Raw genomic sequence first — 24600 nt, 5'->3', positions numbered from 1 at the left:
GTTCTTTCCTGCAGATGCAACTTAACGGTCCAGAAACTGATGAACAAAAAAAATCCACGCACAATAGCGAAAAAAATGGGGATTGGAATTCTCTCCGAGTTCTTAAGCACTTGAGCACGATAAACCCGAAAACATTTGCGAATTTTCCAGAAATATGTACACAAAAAAAATCGTATGCGAAAACTTTTTCACATCCTCTCGTGGTCACAGCTTGCTACGTTCCGTTTTTAGTTGAAAAATATTGTGTGCCAAAACTTATAATAACCATACTTTTAATTACACAAGCTATATTCTTTCGATTTTACTCTGAAGTGTTCGAAGTTTGAATCAAAAGTATTTATGGTGATTTCATATCTAGGCTGACCAGATTTTACGAAATGGAAAATGAATTTCTAAGCTGCTAGGAATTCATAGACATTATTGAGAACCTTTTGTGCACTTCTACCACGTCATGGTAAGTGCATTCTCTATTATGAACGGTATATGGACTGATGAAAAGTCACGAGTTGAGACCATGAGAACCATGATATTTATTATGCAAAATATGGATCTTCTTTGTTCCAAATTTCGCGTCCTTCGTTCCTGACGTTGATCTGACGTTAATCTGACGAGTGTTCCACTATAGGAAAGGGACCCACTATAGTTAAATTTACCTTATGTCAAGAGAATAAACAGGGCACCGCACCACCTCTGCAAAATGTGGCAGATTCAGCTCATTTCGACCGGTTTCTCGCGAGAAACTGTCACGATCGCGATGTTTATTATCATAAAAACAAAAGCGTACAAAATTGGTTGGTAAATGACTGGGCACGTGTCACTTCAGACCCTATTGTGGTCATTCACCTCTGTTTAGCAACTCCTATCCCAACCTCCACGAGGTACCGACCGGGACCTTAGCGGAGATCGGATAACCAACACCCGCCCCGGTGGAAACTTTGGTCGTATGCTGACAGGGAAGGGAGATCGTACGTATCCACATGTTAGGGGCGGCGTACAACAGCGTCTGACTCGGAGCGGGCGGCTGAATCACGAAACGCGATGCCTCGTCATCTGTATCCAAGACGGCAGCCCCGTCGCGGGACTAGGTATCGCAGCCCTAGTAAGGCAGCATACCGAATATAAAATGCTACGAACGATTCAGATATAAATACGGAACGGAATAATCGGCGTGGACCTGGGCGAACGAAAACGGACAACGATTATTGGAAATTCGGTACTTGTAATGTAAAGACTCTACTCGAACCGGCACGTGCAGGTGTCCTTGCTAGAGAGCTGCAGAAGGTGAATGTGGAGGTTGCTGCCATACAGGAGGTAAGGTAAGGTGGTCGAAAACGGGAGAATGCGAATTCCGGGCAGTAGATCCTATTGCGGGCGCTTCATTCAAGTACCACATCTACTACAGTGGCGGCGTGAAAGCAGAAAGGGGAGTCGGTTTCGTGCTCATAGGGAATCAGATGAAGCGTGTAATTAAATGGAGACCGATCAGTGACCGTATATGCGTGTTGAGAATTGAGGGCAAATTTTTCAATTACAGCCTGATAAATGTGTACACACCGACCAACGATAAATCCGATGAAGAGAAGGAGGAGTTCTATGAGCTCCTGGAAAAAACGTATAATGAGTGCCCAGGACACGACATCAAAATCGTCATCAGGGATGCAAAAGCGCAGGTCAGGCAGGAGAACTTCTTCCGCCCCGTGATTGGTAAAGAAAGCCTCCACTCTACTGCGAACAACAACGACCTGAGGCTTGTCAATTTCGCTGCAGCCAGAGGTATGGCTATCTGTAGCACTCATTTTGCATGCCGGAACATACGTGAGCACACTCAGATCGACTATGTTCTGATTGATGGTTGGCACTTTTGAGACGTTACAGACGTGAGGTCGTTTAGAGGACCAAACGTTGACTCGAATCATTATTTCGTGTTGAAATCCAGAACCAAAAGGAGAATACAGTTGAACATCCAGCGGCTATCAACTGGAGAAGTAGCTACAAAGTACCTGCAGAAGGTTGATGTGAACAGTGGAGGCATATCCACAGTGCAATCAGCACCAAAGTGGGAGAAGTGTTGGGTACATCTTCTACAGCCACGTACAATGAGTGATATGGATCATGTCATGCTGAGAGTGTGGTCCGATGAAGAATTACCCTCGGACTGGTTGGAGGGTCTCAGATACCCGAACAAAATTCTCCCCTGTGTCCTGTTCCATAGACTGAGGCCGTTGTCAGAGACCTTTGTTGGCGATTACCAATGCGGTTTTCGAAGGTAACGCTCCACTCCGGACCAAAGGTTCACCTTGCGACAGCTCCTCGATAAATTTCGACAATTCAACTTGCAGACTCACCATCTGTTCGTAGATTTCAGGGCAGCGTACGATACAGTTAAAAGAAATGAGTTATGACGAATTATGGTCGAACATGGTTTCCGAACAAAACTAATTAGGTTGATACGTGCCACCCTTGAAGGCTCTACATCATGCGTCAGGATAGCCGGTGAGATATCGGACTCCTTCGTGACGTTAGATGGTTCGAAACAGGGAGACGGGCTGTCAAATTTCTTGTTCAACATCGCATTGGAGGGTGCTATACGGAGGGCTGGCGTGCAAAGAAGCCATTATAACGATGTCTCACATGCTTCTAGGTTATGCGGACGATACCGACATCATTGGTATCAACCGTAGAGTAGTGAAAGAGGCCTTCGGACCTCTCCAAAGGAAAGCTGCGAGAATAGGGCTCATCATTAACTCTGCCAAAACGACATATATGGTGGTTGGTAGAAAGCGTGGTAGTCCGACGGATGTTAGTGCTGAGGTGTTAGATGGGGAAACTTTTGAAGTAGTCGTCGAATTTATTTACCTGGGTGCATTAGTGACTAGTGACAACGAGGTTAGCCGTGAGATAAAAAGGTAGATAGCAGTTGCAAATCCGTACTAAACTTGCACTCTACAAAACACAAATCCTTCCCGTGGCCCTTTACGGCCATGAAAACACGGCAGGTTGCAGCGGGCTGGGCATGCAGCTAGAATGCCGGAAGAACGACTAGCGAAGACTATATTTAGCAGAAATCCTGATAGAGGCCGTCGTCTTCGAGGCCCCGCACTCGTTGGATCTGTGATGTCTACCCTTACTAACACGCAGAGAATCCTGAGTAAGAATCACCAAGATACCGATTAACACGGTGACGGAATCGTGAAAGGAATCGCAAACACGGTCCGGAGGATTCCCACTCACGATTCTTATTCAAGAATCCTTGAGCCATATGCAGGGAATTCCTGAGGATTCTTTTTTCAGGAATTTTTTTCAAGGATGCTCACGAATCCAATGTGAGGAATCCTAGAGAATCTATGCGAATCGTATGTGTTCGTCCGGGTACGAGGATGCCAGCGAAGTAGGTGTTAGGATTAGGATAGCAGCTCAAGACCGAGTGACATGACGAAGTATCCTGGATTCGGCATTGGATCGATAATCGATCTGTCGCCGTGAAAGTAAGTAAAGTAAGAACATACTTTATATTCTAGTGGTTAACGGCGTGAAAATGTAAACAAAAACAAGATAACAATATCAAGTCGGAAGCGTTTTGAAGATTCAAACTAATTAAAGTAGGTGCTCTGGTGCTGGTTTAACAGTTTGGTAATAAATAATTGCGAGTCGAAAAATTTACGATATTTTATGCGGCATTTCCGAATGGCGGTAGTAGGTATTGAGAAGCCATGGATCCTCCCAAGCTTGAATTCCGTACCGTTTCACCTTGAAACCAGTTCGGTACTAATTTCTGATGATCTGAATCGAAACTATATTTAATAACATAACATTAACTCCAAAAAAGTATCAAATGGCTGTGTAAAATTCCGAAAAGTTCTCCAGATTCAGCAATTTATAAAACTGTGACCTCGTTTTCGAACACATTTAGGTACAACCAGTTGGATTGAGAAAGATAAAATACACCGAAAAGACAAATTCATACAATAACCTCAAATCATTTGTGCCGTAAAAGCACTTAATTACGAACCGTGATGTGAAACTCCTCTTCCTCTGTACAGTTTCGACGCGCTCTGCACGCTTTAGCCGAGGACTGAAGCTCAATTCAAATTACGATTATATTGTTATTTATCTATTCCCACCCCACCTCAGTCCGGTGGGAATCCCGAGTGACTAGGCTAGCACTACCCTCGGGCAGAATGTCGTTTCAGTAGAACATATATCAACTCATATAAAACAAGTTATTTATCGATGCGGAGCCGTACGATTCACAGCTAATGACGGGAGGGAAATCGATTTTTGAATCGATGTTTTCGAGCTGAGAACATGTTATTTCTGGTATTTATCAACTACACAAAGAAAGCATTCGATTTTAGTATGTCCAATTCGGTGTCAGTTATAGAGAAACTATAAACGTTTTTCGTCAAACTATTTTTTTGGCAGCTCTATACTGGGGAGAATACTATTTCAGGAGTCCAAACAATATGAATTATTTCGATAAAGTTTTTGATAAAGCCAAATTGTGCGAAGACAGTCGAATTATGATGCCTATTTCCAGTGGTGGGCACCATTCCGCTAATTCGCTAATTCGCTAATTAGCGACGCTAAAATTCAGTTAGCGATTTAGCGATTTCGCTAATTTTTGAGCTGGTTATCGAAACTATTAGCGTCGCTAAAATTTTGGCATTCGAAACGCTAATCGCTAATTCGCTAAATTTTGTAGAGAAGCGACAATAGAAATATTTAGAAAAACTGTGAATTGCTGATGGCGTACGTAAATTGCTTCGAAAGATGAACATACTTTACTGCGAAAGTTACTTTTGTCAGTTTTTTTTTACTCTAGAATGGAGTTCCAGTTATCGTACAAGCCACAGGAGCATTTTGAAGAACAAGCACAAGGTCTAGATTGAATTTTCGGCACACCAAAACTTTGGTAAATTGCAATGCGCTTGAAATTATGACAACTTTGGTTCTACTTTTTCGATTCAGATAATAATTGAATTTTTATGAAAACATTCCTAAGAGTATCTATTTTCAATGCAAGCTAAATAACTTTTGTTATTCTTGTTTTTACAAAATCAAATATGAATACCGTTTCGTGAACCTCTTAGTGTAAATAGCTTTAAAAAGTAATTGCTTTCGTTTGTTTAACCAAAACAGATCAAAGTGGTCCAAATCTTACAAAACGTGAGCAATAAATATAGCGATATGACTATTTAGTATTTACATATTGAAAAGTTAGCGGTTAGCGATTAGCGAAAGTTCCGCTAATGTGGGTTTAGCGTTTAGCGTTTAGCGATTATCGAGCTAAATTTTCCGGTTAGCGACTTAGCGATTAGCGTCGCTAAATTTTCGGTTAGCGGTGCCCACCACTGCCTATTTCCCAAGGTTAATTTCGATTCACCCATGCAGTGCCTCCACCAGTGCTGTCTCATAAAAAAAAATGATTGACCATGTTCGCGTTTCATGATTAACAATACTCAAACAAGTAGCGATAAATTTAAAATGAAAATAGTACGTCAATTATGAAAAATATATTTCACACAATGAAAAATAAACTGCAAAATACTTACAGCCCAATGCTCAGCTGGCAGTTACAATTCGAAGGCTTCAAACCACAACATCGTTACGAAAGCCGTGTAGCACGTAGTAACAGCTACTTTCGCGGGGGGAGGCCGTTGGTTGGGGGGTGGATTAGGCAGCAAAGAAGCAAATCTAAGGCGCCAAACGTTAACGTCTAAACCCTCTCAACTCAGCAAGCAGCCGCCGCAAAAACGGAAGATACGACTAGCGGAACGGAACAACTCAGCGACTTTTAAAGCTATTTGTATTTAAAACTGTCCAATACTAAGTTAGGATTATTGCTGTTCTTCAGTGTTGATACTCTATACCCTCCAAAACGTCCGCCATTTGCAAGAAATACTTAGCGATTGCTCCTAATTTGCATACTTAGACCAAAGAAAAAACGTTACCTCTTAACTAATGGGGTTTTCATTTGTTCTAAACTTCTTTTCGCGTTTGTTTTTTCTTCTTCTTCAACTTGTGGAACCTTTTTCGCGTACTAAGTACATGGTAGTCATACTCTAGTTCTTAGACCCTAGTTTACCTTGTGTAATCCTACTTATGGCTAGAAGTTTTCCTTACCTATTAGACTGTTTGCTACATTTTGCATCATTCTTAGCTGTTTGACTCGGTGTATATAGATTTTTTTTAAGACGATTCTGTTTTTTTACGAGTTGGATTTCATTCTAGTCAATTAGTTTTAAACCTATTAGATCGATTTGCTGCTTAATTTGACACCCAAAAGAGACAGTTTCTTTAGTTTGTTCGATGACTACACCGAATCTGCTGCTGTTTCCATTGTTTTTCTTGTTTTTTTTTCTCATCTCAACATTAGTCCTCATTATTGTCCAGTGAACGACATCGGACCGGAAAATCCAGTCCGGAGTCCAATCGGAACGGAAACTTAAAAGTTTGCTTTTATTCCAGAACGAAGAGCTTTAAAATAACACGATTCAATTATGATACAAAAAAAAACAAATCATGATACAGCTCGCATTATTGCAGACAGCGGCAATTATTCAGTGAAAATCTATTCGTGAAAATTGATATCAATTTTGTACAAAATTATCGTAGAAAAAATAACCTGTAACATTTACGTTGTGCTAATTGATATATCAGACATTATTTTAATACATCTTAGAAGCGCTGTCAAGGATAACTTTTGTTCGCAAACTCCGAACCGGAATTCGAACCGAAACCAGGACTTAACCTTTCGTTCCGATGTCAATCACCATTATTGTCGTTCAATATAACGTACTAAATGTTACTGTCTGATTAGATATGGGTTGCATCTTTGAAGAAGCATCAGTCACAACAAAGTGTAAAATTAACAGTCGATTGTTATCAAAGATTATAGTTTTGTGCGAAACAAGTAAACCATATAGTCGAGGCTACTGAAGCAGAAAAAAAAATTGTAACCAAAAGTTTAAGTTTGTATCGGTTCTTTCGATTTCGATTATTGTCTATTGGACCGCATGCAAACCCGGGATGGCATCATTGGCCTGCCAATGAATACCAAGCATCCTGGTCCAGTATGAAAACTAAACTGCAATAAAGACAAAGTCCTCCCTATACCTACTGGCATACGCTTCGCTGTTGCTTCGCCAGCTTTTTATTGTGTTGAAATTCATAAGCAGTTGCTGCTTCCATTACCATGGATCGTGGACAGCATATTTGTGACAATTACGTGTGCGTTCATACGGAGTCTGTCTCTCGGTGACATCTCTACGGCAAGCATGCTTGTTGCCGTCCCGAGTGTGTGTGTGTTAATGTACGTGTGAATGTGTGTATATAGTTACAGTAATAGCAAACAACGCACGTTTCCGGGCCAACAAGTGTCTATCGTTTCGCAGTAGTGTGGCCATGAAACAGCAACAGCTTCGATGGTTAGTCACATATCACTTTGGCTGGGGACGCGTACGCGATTATCTCCTATACACTACGCACATACAAAACATCACCGAACCCTAGGCTTAGCTATCCCATTTGACCACTTCACGTCAGATGCGATAGGAGGAAAGCGATGTCCGATGTCTGCTCAGCAGATGAAGCGTACCACCAGCAACGGTGTGCACCTCGTCATAGATCGCTACTAGTCGACGGGTTGCCAAGGTTGCTCTCCAGGGTGTCGTCCTTGTGTCAGAGGGGTGGCTTGTATACTTCAATCGCAGGTGTCAGCATGTCCACCCGCGTCGATATCGATGAATCACTGCCGGAAAAGGAGAAGCAAAAAAAATGTTAGATCAGATTGGATTGTTAAACATAAATGCGATGGAATGCTGAAACGGACAAAGATTTAAACATTTCTTGAAAACTTGAGAACAGTTTATGAAATAAAACAAAACTGTTTCTATGTGTACACTCAAAAGAGAATTAGGTTTTTAAAATGCTTCTTAGCAACATAAAAAACGATAGATGTAAATATTTAAGTAAGATTAACTATATCAATCCAACTAATTATATTGTTAAATTATCATACTGATAAAGACATGTATGAAATTTGATGAATTAAATGTTGCCTTGTGAAATTAAATGCAAGCTGTAAATTTATAATTAAATTCATCCTGGGTTGTTGCTATTTTGAAAAAGAAGTATTGTTTTCTAATACAGTGCTTTTTCGTGTTTATCACGGCCAAAAAAAATTTACCGTGAATTTGGCGAAACCGTGAATTTAGCGAAATGATAAAAATTTAATTTTTTGTGTTGGATTCTTTTGTAATTTATGATATTTTGAGTAAAATGATGCACTTTCATGGTTGAATGGGATATAGGTTCAAGATAGAAATAAATACACAAGAAAAGGTTAGTTTATGATATTTTTCTCCATTGCATTTTTGTGGACTTTCTCCCGGCTATTATACATGCAATATAATAGCCATATGACTTGTACTGCCCATTCTTGATTTTTAAGTCCACGCTCTATGAGGACCAAACTGTAGGGCTATTTGAGTTGTTACCAGAACTTTTTTCTCAACTGCTCTAATAAAACGTAATTTTTGCTTCAATGTCAATGAAATACGTATTCCACGGTTCATTTTTCTCAAAATTATGACACAAATCATTTGCAACAGATATGACACTTGGTTGCTTCAGAAAATTGATCAAATAAATTGAGTTCATAAAACTATATACATGCAAAGACATAAGACACAAGTGAAAATGATGTTTCGAATGCATTTTATACAACTGGAAGTACTTTCTTCTTGATTTAAAGTTTTTTTTTAAAAAGTGTGATAAAAACGAAAAAAACCGTGAGAAAATCGAGCGTGAATTTGGCGAGTAGTGATAAAAACGACTGTTGATAAAAGGGAAAAAGCACTGTACTTGTAATATCATTATGTTAATCTAAATGCTTGCTTCTTGATTCTAGTGAAAAGAATGCATTTTTAGGGTATCTTTTAAAATATAAGAACTAATAGAATAGCGTCTCCATCGAACTTACAGTCGTCTAAGTTTTATTTCATTGATTTAATAATATTTTGGACGGCATTTGAATTTACTTTTCTTTAAGCATTTGAGGAATAATAAAGTTTTTTTTTTTATTTATTGTTTTGCAGTCTCTTAGTCATATGATGACAGCATAATAAATTCATTACTAAGTTAGTGCAATAGCAATTTCGCTAATTTTTGATTAGCCTCGAGATCACAGAGTCCGCTTTAATAAGCGAATGGTCATGGGTTCGAGTCTTAGTAGTAAGAATCAGACTTTTCGGTGTCAGAGGGACTTTTACGGTTTATTCTCAGGCTCCCTCCCATCCCCCTACTTGACCCTACCCTCATGCTAAATCCAAAAAAACTCGAACAGAGTTGAATGAAAAGCTGAATGAATACCTCTCCAGGCAGTGATAATTGCCGATAGTTTGCAGGGTAACTAAATGAGGCTCGGTAAAGAAGAGCAGTAGAATCCATAAAATAGGTGCGCAGAGGGAAAGGTAGCAGCTTAAAATCCGTCACTGACCACGGTGACACAAAGTAACCTTCCTGTCCGTTACTAGTCGTTAGAGATGCAAGGGTAAACTCGGTCTATGGCAACAACGGTTGTGACACTTCCTTCCAGAGTAAGCAGTGCGACTTTGCGTGTCTGTTGCAACCGTTTGTTGCATTGTCCTTTAAAAGCATAAATTCGATACAAAACAAAGGGGCCGTTCCTAAACCACGTGGTCATGAACAGGGAGACGGTGGGGTATGTCAAAAGACCAAGGTGGGGTGGGGGGTGGCGTAAACGGAATGACCACGTGGTCTTTTTTCTTGGCTTATAATTCATTGTTGCCACCAAGTGCATTTCAAAAATATAGATTGTACGGAAAGTTTATTAATAAAAATGTAAAAATATAAGTGAACGTATGGCACTTGACAAATGAAAAGACCACGTGGTTAAAGTTGCCAGGGGGGGAGGGGGTTGACCAAAAGACCACGAAAGACCACGGGGGATATAAAAAGTGATCAAAACATGACCACGTGGTTTAGGAAAAGCCCCGAAACCCATCGCGTCACACCATCGCCTGCATCGTTGAATACATCGTGTACTGCATGAATTGCACGCATTTAAACTCAATCGATCAGAGTGTGTGGTGTAAAAAAAAACTCAAACTATCGAGAGAAAGCAGATCCAAGTTGAATTTAAATCTGGAAAAGTGTTACCCAGTTCAACTTGCACGAATTCATGCCATCACTGCTTCCTTCTTCTCTTCCCTTAAGACCGTAAGGATGTACCCGGCGTCGTAATCGATCTTTACAAAGCGGAAGCTACTGAATTGTCTGAATATGGTAAATTAATTCCAAAAAGCCTATATCTATCTATATGTGGTTCTTTGTGCAATTTCACTGGCTGAGGCCCATCACGGATGAGCAACAACGAAATATGCAGTAGTAGGGGTAAAAGGGTGAATGCATTTTAGCATAGGTTTTATTCGAATTATTCTCGCTTATAAACCTTTGATTGTACGTAAAAGCTGTCTAAAATCGAATTGTAGGAACTGATGATGCTTTGTAAAAAAAATATACACGGAAAACATATTTTGCAACCTAAATAAACAAATAACAAACAAAAAATTTTAAGGTTGAATTACAGAGCTTTTTTTGTAAATCGATTACCTGGTATTTGATGAGAGCGTTCTTTTTTACTATTAATTGGTTATCTTTACGTTGATTGACTTTTAAATTGACCAATATACCCCATACACAAAAAAGCAAGACACACATGTGCGTGGCCTTAATAGCATTATATTGTCTGTTGGTTTGAGCCGATCTCAAATCAGAAAATAAACCAACATTGTGCTTAATTGAAGTAAACCACACAGATTTGTGCGTGGCCCCAACAGCATTCTTACTGTTTGTTGGTCTAAACCGGTACCAAATATAAATAGGCTAATTGTGCTTATCTAACCAGATAGCTGAACAGAAAATGAACCGGAGACGGGCGTTGTGGTATCCGGACGGAGCGCCCTCGCCGCCCTCACCACAATACACCACACAGTGAAAGCCGTTTCAGTATACAGGGTGTTAGGTTGCTCACTTAAAATCCTTCAAGGGGTGATAGAGGACCCTATTTGAATAAAAAAAAAAACAGGAGGGTTGTGTGCAAAGCCACGACCGCAAGGTTGAAGTAGAATACTTTTACAAGAAAGATAACCCGGCTGCTTGCGTGTCAGCCATTTTTTCTAATAAATAAACGTTGACTAATCAGATCAATCGAATTTTGCGCTTCAACAAGGATTGACCATTTTCAATAACATAGTAAGTTGCTTGTCATGGTTGGGGCTTGACAATTTCTAAATTTTAAGATGAAATTTCTTCGGATGTCGTGCTCATGACTGAAGGAAAAGATAATTCAGTACGTTTTGAGACACGGAGATGAAGTAAAATTTATAACTTTTACAAATTTAAAAATAGAATTAACTCATTAGCAAATTTTAACTCTTCAATCAAGTTTTTATTTTATCCTGAAAAGGATAATTTGTTGTTCATTTTAGTATCGGATAAGATGCCGATCCCATCTTTGCGTTATCACTGACAGGGCGAATAAAAAAATAAGTTGTGATAAAGTAAACAATGAAATGCTTATATAACACTCAAAACTAGACGGCTCACGTGTTGTCAAAATGAGTGAACTTTTCATTGAATGCATTTACTAGTGCCCACAGAGACTCGCACAGAGACTGCATTTCACTGAAGTGCCTCACTGCATCAGCCGCTATCGATGCTGAGATCCGCTGCAACTAGTGCGCTATCCATAGCCATGCCACAGTTCCCGATCAGAAAGACAAAACAAAAATGTAACAGAAGCAGTTAGTTTGTTATACAAAAAACCTTTCAGGTTGTGTTTCAAATTAGATCCCGTTAGGTGTTAAAATAACAGAAATTAAAACAATAAATATTCTACTAATATCAAACCCATATCAAGTTTTGTTACTAACGTATCAGCTTTCTAACGAAATGAGATAGCATATGGAACAGTATGATAACAACCATTTTTATAAACTACAGGTTTTGATAGAGACAAAAAAATGTGAGATTTGTCTCAAAACAACTTTGTTTCAGGATTTGTTTTTAAAACTCATTCAGATTATATTTTGATATCAAAAGCATATGGGAAAATACAAAATCGTATCAAATTATGTTATTTGTATCTCGTGTTGATAGAATTTTGTAATTTTTTTGTTATGCTCTTCTGATCGGGTTGTGGCCGCTATACTGCCGCACATGGCAAGTCCGTCCCAATTACATTTTTATCAATTTTGAGTTCATTTATGAAATCAATTTCTTTTTATACCTATCTACTTTCGATAAAACAAACATTTTTGAATACTTCGTTCTGAGGAACTATGAAAAAAATAGCAAGTCGGTTTGTCCCATAGCAAAAGTGATCGCAAGTCGGTCCCATTAAAAAAAATCTTCGCAATTTAATCCCACAGCCAATAATGATTATGTAAAAGTTATTAAGTTATATTTACCACAACTTATGGTCTTCAGGTTTAGAATTGGATGTACCAAGTGATATTCGACAGGTGATTTGATTGAATTTTACGCGTTCTACATCGTGTGGCTCTAGCTGATAGTAAAATGTTTTCTTCAAGACAAAGTTTCCACGCTTTAGGTGTGTCACTGTATTGTTAGTTCGAGCATTCGTTGGTAAATACTACTTTTCGTATTTTATCCGTATTTTATGTTAAGCCGTGGGTAAGAATTGATCAATTATTGTCGTGCATTTCGTTTTGAAAAATTTTGTCAGTCATATAAAATACTTCGGTACGCTACTTAGCTGTTTTTTAACGGAGCAAACATTTTCCTAAGCTATAGGTGTTTTTTCATATTTGCTTGCACTGCTACGTGGAAGCTGTCCGCCGTCACGAACGTGTGACCGCTCTCAGGAAAATTTAGAACAAGTTCCTACTCCTAAACTGGTTTTGAATTTATCAGTAGTATCAAATGCAAAAAGGAAATCTTATTTTATTTTGAGCGGCGCAGTTAGTACATTGTGTTATGCTTCTCACAAAAAGCTTGTTTAATGAAGCACTAGAGAAGGTCATTTATGAATTGATCATCGCTGGATTTATTCCAAACGCAAGCTATAGCACCGCCAACGGTTTGCAGTAGTTTGTTTTTCATCACCGGTCGTAGCTGGGGACTGACTTGCTATCATCCTGGCTACGTACCGTAAAAGTAATCGCATGTGAGTCCCAGCTTATGATTTTCAACAACTTTTAATCAAATTCCGGTGTGTATGCAAGTTTTATGATGCAAAAGTGTTAGATTGTCATTGCAGTACTAAATTCTGTTGATGGTCTGGATTGAAAAAGCGTTTGAGTGCAAAACTCCAACTAAAGCGTTACGATTTTTGATTGCTGTTTTCTCATTAGCACCAAAACGCAAATGGGACGGAATTGCTATGAGCGGCAGTATACGCTGCCATTGGTATCCACTGTCCCTGCATCAGCTGGCCCAGCTGCTATCGTTGCTGGAATCCGCTGCAACTAGTGCGCTATCCATTGCTACGCCACTGCACTGCTAGTGGTGCTGCTAAGGGAGGACGACTGCTGTTGTCGCTGTCTAGAACTATTATGAGCGGCTTCGGCTGAAACAGGTTCTTATATAGGCCAAATAGCATGTTTTAAATTGCAAGGTATATGATTCTGTCGACCGTGCTTGGGAAGCAATCATATAACGTCCAATCAGAGGTCGAATTTTTCGTTGTAACCAGGCTTGACTATTTTCAATAGTACAATAGTGTGAATAATGAAATTACAATTATCTTCTTTTGGGAAGAATCTTAGAAGATTTTCCAATCTATTGTCGCAAGAACGAAGGAAATCCATCGAAAACTAACCGATTTATTAGCATTTGAAATTGGACATATTTTTCACTTTTTTCGGTTTTAGATTTTCATTTCACATCCCTATGTAGCCGAACTTCCTGAGAGAAGTATTCTACTTCAAAATCGGTCATACGGTCGAAATTCAACTACTGCAGAGTTATACACTTTTTCAGTTTTCGGTTATGTTTGCCTTTAACGAGGTCTATCACAAGAAGTGTGATAGCTAGCTCATTTCTATTGATTTCGTTGGAAAGTCGCGAAAATTACGTAATCATGAGTATCTTTAAAACGTCCAACTATAATAAGGAGCACGTAGAAAGGAACATATGTGAAATCAAATGTTTTTTAAGAACTAAACTGCTTTTTTCTCTCTGAAGTGTGTGATAAACATCGATTTTTTTGTTAACTAAATTAAACATTGAAATCCACTCTACAAGTTATTCTTTGACATCAAGCATCTGACTCTATTAGTTTAGCTGCTATTTCACTTTAAAATCAATAAGTTGCGCCTAAACTAATTTTTGAGTTTTCAAGCTTCAAGCGCATTTAATCGAGATGACATATTCTACAAAGTTGTTGACAGCATCAAGATACACAATTTCTCTCAATATTCCAAAATCGTATATTGAATAATTTTGCTTTACAAACTAGTTTTACAGTTTGTGGCAGAAAAAAAATATGCGAAAATGTTCAAACGTTAGTATTGGGTTAGTTTGTGTATCTAATGACCTATTTTGTTAAACAGTGTATTTGTTTACATTTACTTTTAAGTGTTGCAACAGATCATCGAAATCGATTTATTGCAAATAAATTGGCCACAGTTTATCGCATCAAAAAGGCTCTACAGGAAGGCCCTAAATAGCGGAAGCCGGGGAATGGACGTCCTCGGTTTGCACGTACACAAATCGTGATCAAATCGGTCCGTTCAAAGATTGCTTGCAACCCGGTAACCGTTCTGTAAGGAAACTTGACAAGGATGCCGACATTTCTGCGAAATTTATGCGAAGAATCATCGAAGAAGACTTGCACGCTTCTTCCAGAGATAGAGTGAAACGTCACTTAAGTGGATGAAAGAACTACGAGTGACTCGTGCGAAGAAAGTGCTTTCTTTGCTGAAAAAGGAAAAGTGCTTATCCTGAGAAGCCACTTTGGTTTGCCCAGGAATTCTTGATGGGACACAGGTGGGGAACGTTGGGCGAATTCGCCGACTTGGATACCTCTTCGATGTACAGTCGCTCCATCTCCTCCAACGATCGCTTTGAATAGTGGGCCAACGCCTGTTATCTCTCAGGTCAGAAGAATCGGCTCAACTCACCTAGGGTCGTCGTACCTTTTTGATGGCTAGCGCGAGCGTGAGTGACACCAATCGGAAGCCAAAGACGGTTGTTTATTTTATGATTTTATTCTGACTTGTTGATGTGTGAGTGTATGATGTGTGTAGGCCTGTAGGGTACGCTGGGCCGGCCGGCTGATGCTGGATCTGGTTTGGGCTTGGGCTTGAGATTGAGTCTCGGCTTTGCGCGTCCCGGCGCTACGTCGTCGTATGGCTAGGAGTGAATTCTCATGGGCACACTATCCCGAGAACTGAGTTAGCTCAGTCTTTAGCTGATTTTTTGACCTTTGATGTAACAAAAATCCTCAAATGATAAGTCCTGATAATTGGAGGAGGAAAAGGTGGAACTTAACTCTGAACTTCGTGGTTTACTCCCACCTGTTTCGTAAATATTAGCCTTAGCTCAATAATCACTTTGTATTGTTCTCACACCGGACTTATAATTTTTTTATAAATTTTTTTCTAGGTGAATCCGTCACGTTTGAAGGTATATCAAGAAATGACGATGTTGCTCTATTTCTTAGTTTTTCTCTTCTCCCTTTTCCAACCCCCTTTTCACCTGTATCTTTTATCCTTTATCTACCCAAGTAACACACGTTGTTATAGAGCAGTTGAGATAACTCCTCTAATACAACCTTCAGTTATAGATTTCAGTTGACATTACCTTTTCCATGACATCTCTATCACTAGAAAAGCGCAAAACTTGAAAACTACTATAACAAGTACTGGTGCTAAATGAAGTATTATATAACTTCATGAAAGCAAGCCAACTTGTTAGACTGAAGCTGTAAAATACATCTCGAGTACCAATACGGTAGAAATACGTTGAAAATAGGTTATTTTTAAGTTGTAATTGCTAGCTAGAAAACTAATCGTTGACGCAAGCATAAAACGAATAATCAAATAAGAAACAATATTAAATCAACCACTTGATGCTTTTAATATAAAGTTTCACATGCGCGTTTAATTTCATGGTGAAACATTACGTTTTACTTCTGAAAAAAATATGCGCCATTCATTGGATATTGTTTTCTATTTGTCAATCAGTGGAAAATAGATTATACATTACAGGATGTTCACTGATTCATTTAATTGCGAAGAGTCAATTTAACTCACCACCGCATGGGCGTAGTTCGTAAACAACTATCTGGTATCTCTTTCTTACTTGCGTATTAAATCGCAATGTCGTTTCTTTCTTTCAGTGGAATAAAGTAAATCGCGCATTCGCGAGTCAGAACTTGCCAAACAAAGCACATGCGCGAATGTGTTGCTATGACAACACCTACCCAGCGCATGCACAAATGTGTCGTTAAGCGCAGTGCAACCAGTTCGATGACCGCTTCTGTCAGTGGCACTTTTAATCAATAATAAATTGATGATGAAAACCAATCAACCTTTCAAAATTAATTGTTTCTGTCGCTTGAATATTAAAATTCTTTTCGCATAGTTTCAACGTTATCTAGACATAAAATAATTTAAAACTAGAAAACGTTTTTGGAGTGATATTGGTTGCACTGTAAGCGTTTTGTTTACCTTTTCATGGCGCATTTTGACCCTCCTCGAATAGTTTTATTAGAATCGTTTAAATAATTTCATTAACAATTTGATCAAGTAATTTTACGTTGGTTTTCGAATACCAGTCATAGGAAAAGTACTTTACAGGCGTATTAGGCGTATAATATTGAACGCGCGCGCCTGCCCTGGCTGGGCATTTCATACACAGTTTTCTAATACATAATGAAAACATCTGGAAGACAACTTTAAGACAAGTGTCATTTGTGTCATAGTTTCTGTTTGTTCAACTCATGTTATTGAAAAATATCTCCAAAACTGGGAAAAAATGAGTTTGTGTTCGAATGTGGTTGAAATACTGATGAAAAACAACTTCTCACAAAGGTTGTATTTTAATTTGTTTTCTGTACTGTTTTGATAACATCATAAACACAAGTTACAGATAAGCAGTTTATATTCGATAATCTATCAAACACATTTATGCTATGAAACAACATCTCGAGAACAAGAATATAACAACACAAGTTTTGAATTGCACTTATAGTATTCTTAAATGACTACTGTCATTTAAAATTATTTTCTAACATGTTTTGTGTGTTACTTGGGTATATACCCAACAAGCGTTTCCGGTTTTCCAATCCAGCAATGTTTCAGTAGTGTTCTTGTGTCTAGTGTGTTAACAAACATTTATTTTACCTAACATCAATCTTAGACCGTACATAAAAAATTATCATGCCTTTTTTATTACTACCTTCTAACATAAGCAAAGCAAAGCCTTGGTGCTACATTCCGATTCGGAACTTGACCTTCTGTTTATGTATACACAGACTTCGCAGCCGACTATTTAGTGTACAGGACAATTGCGGGGCTAGCGCTACGATCCTACTGACACTAACAGTCTCTCCCGAGACGAGACTCGAACCTATGACGACTGGCTTCCCAAGTAACACACGTTGGTATAGAATAGTTGACGTTACCTATTCTATGACATCAATATCACCAGAAAAGCGCAAAACATGAAGGCTAGTAGAACAAGTACCGATAACTGCATGAAAGCAAGCCAACTTGATATAATTAAGTGGCAAAATACATCTCAAGTACTAATACGGCAATGCGCAAATCTGTTGCTATGACAACTGTTAACCAGCGCATGCGCAAATGTGTTGTGTCTGCGCAGTGCAACTGGATCGGCAGTTTCTTTTATCAGTGGCAGTTTTAATTGATTAAAAATGATGACAAAAAGTAATATTCAACCTTTCAAAAAGAGTTGTTTCTTTCGCTTGAATATTGAAATTGTTTTCGCATAGTTTCAACGTTATCTGGATATAAAATCTAAAACTAGAAAACGTTGTTAGATATACAATAACAAAAATCTGAAGTGATATTGGTTACACTGCAAGCGTTTTGTTTATCTTTTGATGGCGCGTTTTGACCCGCTTCGAATAAATATAGAAATCGTTCGTATAATTTAAAAAATAATTTGATCAAGTAATTTTAAGTTGGGTGTTGAATGCTACGACTATTGTACTTAGGAAAAGCATTTTACAGGTACGTAGTGTTGTTTTTAGATGGTGTAATGTCTTACTAAAAGACCAAGTGATAGTGATTGTCATTCTTGAACTCATGTTATTAAAAACATCTCCAAAACCAGAAGAAACGAGCTTGTTTTCGAAATGCGGTTGTATTACTGATGAAAAACAACTTCAAACACAATATAATAACACAAGTTTTCAATTGCGCTTGTAGTACACTTTTATAACTACTTTTGTTGTTACTTGATTTCTATCATGTTTTGTGTGTTACTTGGGTTGTTAGGCCAGCATCGTACCTCGAGACCATCTGGGAGATCCTTCTAACATAACTAACCTAATAACAGCTAAAACACATATGACGGAAGTTCAGACATTGATGACGTCATTTAATTCTAGTAGGGGTAAACAGGGTAAGACCGGTAACGCGATTCATTTTTGAAAAAAGCAAACTTGTGTAAAAATGGTATAAATGAACGAAAATAGTTTTAGAACCAGGACGGTTTGTTTGATCGGTATGACGTCTCCGGCAGAGTTGAAAATAGTAGTTTTTCACTTCCGAAAAAGTATACACTGTAAAAAAAATTCAAGAAATGATATGAAAAAAGAATTAAAAAAGTTTTTTCTAAATTTATTTCAAAAAATCATGTTTTTGCCTGCAAAATCTACAAAAGGTAAGCTAAAACTTGATGGTTGTTGGATCATGGAGTAATAGAAATATTAATAGGTCAAATTTTGTATAGAATTTTTTTATTGGCGGTTTGTTTGATGTATGGAGTAGTTGGTAATTTTGTTCTTAAAAAAAACAATAAAATTGAAAATATAAATAAAAAAATTAATAATTATTTTTATTACTCTATACATAATAAGTCTTCGAAAAAATCATACAGACAGGTTTAATGAGTTTTTAATCTTAGCTTAAAGACAGGTATATTATAAATTGAATATCTTGAAAACCCCCAATTCTGAAAAATCTATTTATTTTGAAAACTACAAAAAGTTACCTAAAGCTTGATTTGAACTAGGATAATCGAAAAACAAAAAAAGTTAAAACTTAGAAAAAAAAATTTCTGATTTTTCACAGTGTATATTTTATTAAAAAAAAAAAAACCAAAATACAACTTTGTCGAAGACACTATACCGATAAAATCAACCGTTTTGGCCCTAAAAATATTTGTTTTTCTCAAAAAATGGTGGGCGATCTTACCCCGCTGGTGGGCGGGCTTACCTCGCATGAAAAAGAACTGCACATTTTCAATGAATTTTTTAAATTGAAAAACAAAATGGAAAATAAACAAAAACATTTCAGTTCTTATTTTTTAAATGCGGTTATTGAATAGAAGAACCTCTTAGCGAAGAAAAAATGAAATTGCAGCCGCAACTTTTTTTTCTATAAATAGAATTGCTTAAGAGGGCGGTCTTACCCCGCTTACCCCTACAGACAAGCCTATCATACCGAACAGCAGTATGTCTTGTTTCTCGCCCTTGCTCTTATGTAGTATATGGGGCAAAATGCGTAAACGGTAACACGCCAGATCCAGCCAGAGCACTGCGTCTTCGTCCTTATGGTATTTCATGATGAACGACCCAACTTCTGGAAAGCACTTCGTACTATAAATTTTTCCCATTCACGGTCACTTTGGAACGAAAGAACAGCGACTTTGACGTCCCCTCCTGGCAGATTGTCAGCCACATCAGCACGTTCTTGAGAAACTTAGTGTGTAATGAACTTCACCTAGGAGCTCACTTCCTTCGTGAGAGAAGTAAAATACGAAGTGCTTTGCCAGTCGTTGCCATCCAGGGTGAGTCGTCCATCACCACCACCCTCGTCTTGTTATTCGCCGGGTAAATTGACTTGACCATCTTCAGCCGCTGCCGCTGCATCATTGCCTGCAGCTCTGAGACCAGTGGAAGGGAACTGCCGCTTCCTGACAGATATGTCCATGTTCACCAGGTATTTTTTCACTGTTTGGTTGTACCGTTCAAGCGCAGCCAGCGATATAGCCGCTTTTCCCTTTTCCCTTTTTCTTACTTCTTAGGTCTTCCTCTTCAACATCCTTTGGAGCTTCTTGTCGCTCAGGGTCGTCGGCCGCCCGGAACCGAGTTTTCTTTCGATGCTCTGATTGTTGTCCAATAGTGCCAAGATGTTATAGATGCCGGAAGGAAAACCCATGAAAAATCGGCAATTTGCGTCGATTTTTCCAATGCAAACGCTACGCAACAGTCTTTAAGCATAGCATAGCATAGCATAGCATATTTAATCTATAGTGTTAGTGAAAAGGAAATGATCTGGATCCATCGAGGTTGATGGTGCGATCTTTTCTACTCAAATTCCCGCACGATATGAGACTTCTCGGTCTCTGGGCAACCGCCCGCCAGGAGACGATATAAATAGAACCGCGCCACGATAGCTGTATCGGCATACACGAGAATCGAAGTTCCTAGTTATCTTCGGCAACCTACCAATCGTTAATAGTCTGTATCACACCCAACTTCGCGTTTCATCCCGTGAACGTTTTAAATTCACCTAAAAACGAATGGATTTCGTAAAACGCAACAACCGCACACCGAACGCAAACTACGCAAACTACTGGTACCAGTGGCAAATAACATACCGCGTTGTTTTGTGACATGATGGATAATGCACTCAAATAACCGTTAGAGCAAGTGAGAAAAAAAACCGCAAACGAAGTTTTGGACCAGAGAGCCACCACGAGGCACACCCGAGCATTATACGGTGTAATGGTCATTGATGCGTGGTCATTAAACTTCGAAACCGCTGTATTAAGATAGTCACACTGAGCGCAGTCAAAATACCGCTCGCGAAACTGCGCAACGCAACAGTCTTTAAGAATATTCAAATTAGACACTGGCAACTTTGTCACGTTTCACAGCATTCGAGCCTTATTTGATAGAACTGTTCAATGAAGTCTGTCTGAATTCTACGAAGACTATAATTTTTCGCTTTAATGATTTTTTTTCTCCCCTATTATTTTCACTTTTTTACCGCCAAACACAAATTACGCCGAATCACTTCTGATGTTAGATGCTCGTCTTTCATTCGATAAAGCTTGCTTCATTTAGAATCCGGAAATAATGTCAGTTGTAGAGCGGCGCCCCTAGTGGTCGGATTTGAAATATTTTGACAGCTATTTATTTGGAAACTATTCACCTTTAGTGCTGAAAGTTTCATCTCGATACGTGAAATTTGAAGAAAGTTGTGCTAAATGGAAGAAATGGAACTCGACGTGGTCCACATTGAAATTTGCCACATCAGCTCGAAATTTTTCGAGAATGGATGAGCGCTAACCCGGAAGGATCTGAGTAAGCGTCGAAGTGGATCGGAAGCTGACCTGGAAGGTATAAATGGCAATGTTTACATGACTCTCGGATCAAGATAACGCCAAAAGATATGGTGCTAACAATAGTGCTGTCCTCCGTCTATGAGGAGGCTATCGTTCTTTCCATGCTTATAAGCAACCCAACATGACGCTTGAGTGAAACGTGAAGCTTAAAGCCTAAACGTGAAGCCTAGAAGCTAAAACACGCGCTCGAAAGTTGTACGCTTGATGAAGTACAAGGGAAGGGATGCTTGGACGAAACATACGTGAAGATGAACTTTGGACATCACGGAGTAATTTCCCCGTCAAGTTCAAGTTTGTTTTTGCTTATAAATTTAAACGAAAACTATTAATCTGGCAAGGAATTGGCAACTGTGGACGGAAAACCAAGGTTTTTATCACACCAATTGCGAGAGCAAACAAGTCCCAACAATTAAAATTACGAATTTCTAACAGTGTTGGGGAGTCACTAATATTTATCATAAATAACTAAGCTACTACCCCCTTATAGGAAGGTTTTCACCACTAACAGGACGATGGACTCAACGGTATACACGCAAGTGTGCCTCAAAAAACGAATTACACCATTTAGTAAGACAAATAAGTCATTCTTAAAATTACTATACGATCAGGGGGGATCTATCTGTCAAACATCGTGTAACCAACATATTCGGCAACATGGCGTTTGTTTTGGTTTTTGTTCTTTTTGGTCATGAAATTGATCGATGTGAAATATTATAGATTGGAACGTTCTTTTATCAAAACTCGAGAAACTGCGGGAAACCTTCATGAATGTGTTGTGTAGTGATTTTTTTCCCCATTATTGTTCATAGTTACAAACATCATGGACCAACAAACGTAGGGGACCAAAGTTGATCTGCGATAACGCACACATATATGAAATTTGACAGCAGTGAATCCCCTCTGTATACGATAGAGCGAAACTTTTCTTCGGGGACTTGTAATCGATGATACTTCGTTTTTTATTTTGAATCATTAATTCATCAAACCTTATAGCACAGACAAACAGACTTGCCACTCGATGACGATTTCATCGACCAAACAAATGAAAAAAATAACATCATTATTATTCACGAGATATTGAAATCGCATGGATTCGATGCAAAAGTGATGTTTACCATTATAAAGTATATATTTATTTTTTTGTTTCATTTTTGAAGGGCACAAATTTTTAGTTAAGAGAGTTATACCATAGAATGATCGAAAATTTTATAACCAAATATTACACACCGGAGTTGAAATTAACTTTTCTAGGCAATTGAAATACCGGTTCCATGACATTCAGTTATCGCAAGCTCAAGCCTTCTCAGGTGGTGTAGCTTGGATTATTTTTTCCATCCGACAATATCAAAGTGATCAACTTCCCAGCTGGTTTGATTCCGCGGCCGAACAAGTTGATACATTGATTAGACTGTTAGTCTACTAAAGGCCATGAGCCATGAATGATATATGAATTACATGAGTTGTAAAGGGAAACATCGTGATTCCTAAAATCCCACCATTTCATTTTGCTGGCGTTCAACAACCGCTTCGAGCTCGAAAGAATTTCTGATTGTGCATGTACCCGAAATGTAGAATTAAATGTTGTATGTAAAATCGTTTAAAAAACTATCAACAGGTTATTTGCCTTCTTCTTTAAAATTTGGTATAATAATTTAAAACAACACAAGTGTGTAAATTTTCAGCCAAACTGGAATTTTCAACCGAATCACGATGCTTAGAAATTAACTTTTTTTACCACAAGCTCCTCTTATCACAGTTTCCATCCTTTGTGCCTCTCTCTCATGTCTCATTTCTCGCTCGTCAGCAAATCGTCTTCATCAGGATCATAGCCGTTGTTAAATATTTTGCTACCTAACGACCGTCACAATATCGCTTTTTTGCTGCCGGGGGTGCACTTCCTACACGGTTATCAGCATCAGCATGAACAAGATGATGACGTGTACGTGTACTGCGCTGCGGCGGCGGGGATCAGAGGGTAGAACCGTTGAAAACATTTTTCCTGCTATGATAACTCTGTACCGTAAAATTGATAACAGAGCACTTTCAGCATCCCTCGCTCGAGCTCGGGGAAACGACTCGATGCTGGGTACGTTGGGAAACGACGTGGGGGTGCAACTTCCTTCGTACAACCGATTTGGTTGGCCAGCACTTCTGACTCGAGTAGATTCGATAGAATGTGTGGTTTATCCTGGATTTGAGCGCGCATAAATTGCACATCCTGTGTAAGGTTAACGCTTGCAAAGCTATTAAATCGTTTCATAACAAAATATATTTTGATTTTATTTATCGTAATATGTAAAGTTAAACCTGCCACCGTAATTCGAATTGCATGCGTACCAGCCGAAAACAAAAACCTAGCAGCAATACATCGCTGCAAACTTCTCCTTGTAGGCGTTGTTAAATGCTTTGTTTTCCTCGCTAAACCACTACTTAAGCACGGAGTACTCGGCACAACTGAGTTCACCCGCAATCCAATCTTCACACCTGTTCCCTATTCGTGGTTACTTTATCGCAACCTTCAAAAGTTTGCTTACAACACTGACAACGCATAATTTCGGACTGAGTCGCAGGAGCTGGGGAGAGGAGGAGAGATGAAGTGGTTATGGTGAAAATGAAGTGAAATTATGCACTACCACGCCGAGTTTGCTTCCTTGTTCACTTCCCTCTAGCACTCGATTAGATTGTGCTGCCGAGGACCACCCCACAGTGGGGCGACTCCATACAAAGGCTGGCCAAGCAAAAAAAGTGTCGATAAATGCGACAAAAATTTGGTATTTACATAATTTTGGGGCGCTGAACACGAATTTGGCATCCATTTTTTGTTTGGGGCCAAAGCACGAAAGCCAATTTTTATATTTTTTTGGCCCATTTTTCCTTTTTTATAGAATTAATGATCTTTGACCACAAGTAGTGCCACCGGGCGTCCTTTCCATTGAAAAAAAAACGTAATTTATGGACGACCCCTCGAACTAAACAAATTTTGCCTAAATATATATAATTTTAATT

The 24600-nt window shown here is 38.7% G+C and overlaps 1 protein-coding gene across 2 annotated transcripts in view; it reads right to left on the bottom strand.

Moving 5' to 3' along the window:
• Positions 1-5359: 5359 nt before the first annotated feature.
• Positions 5360-24600, bottom strand: part of LOC129726504 (protein tipE) — a 92056-nt gene continuing 72815 nt past the window's right edge. For both annotated transcript variants that reach the window (XM_055683296.1, XM_055683297.1), the window contains exon 4: positions 5360-7750. In XM_055683296.1, the coding sequence (XP_055539271.1) occupies positions 7681-7750 (70 nt within the window). In that variant the 3' untranslated portion in view covers positions 5360-7680. The remainder of the gene's footprint in view (positions 7751-24600) is intronic.

Source organism: Wyeomyia smithii, chromosome 3, assembly GCF_029784165.1.
Source record: "Wyeomyia smithii strain HCP4-BCI-WySm-NY-G18 chromosome 3, ASM2978416v1, whole genome shotgun sequence".
Taxonomy (NCBI): Eukaryota; Metazoa; Arthropoda; class Insecta; order Diptera; family Culicidae; genus Wyeomyia; species Wyeomyia smithii.
The sequence above is the reverse complement of the archived record's forward strand: the minus strand, read 5'-3'. Positions and strand labels throughout refer to the sequence as shown.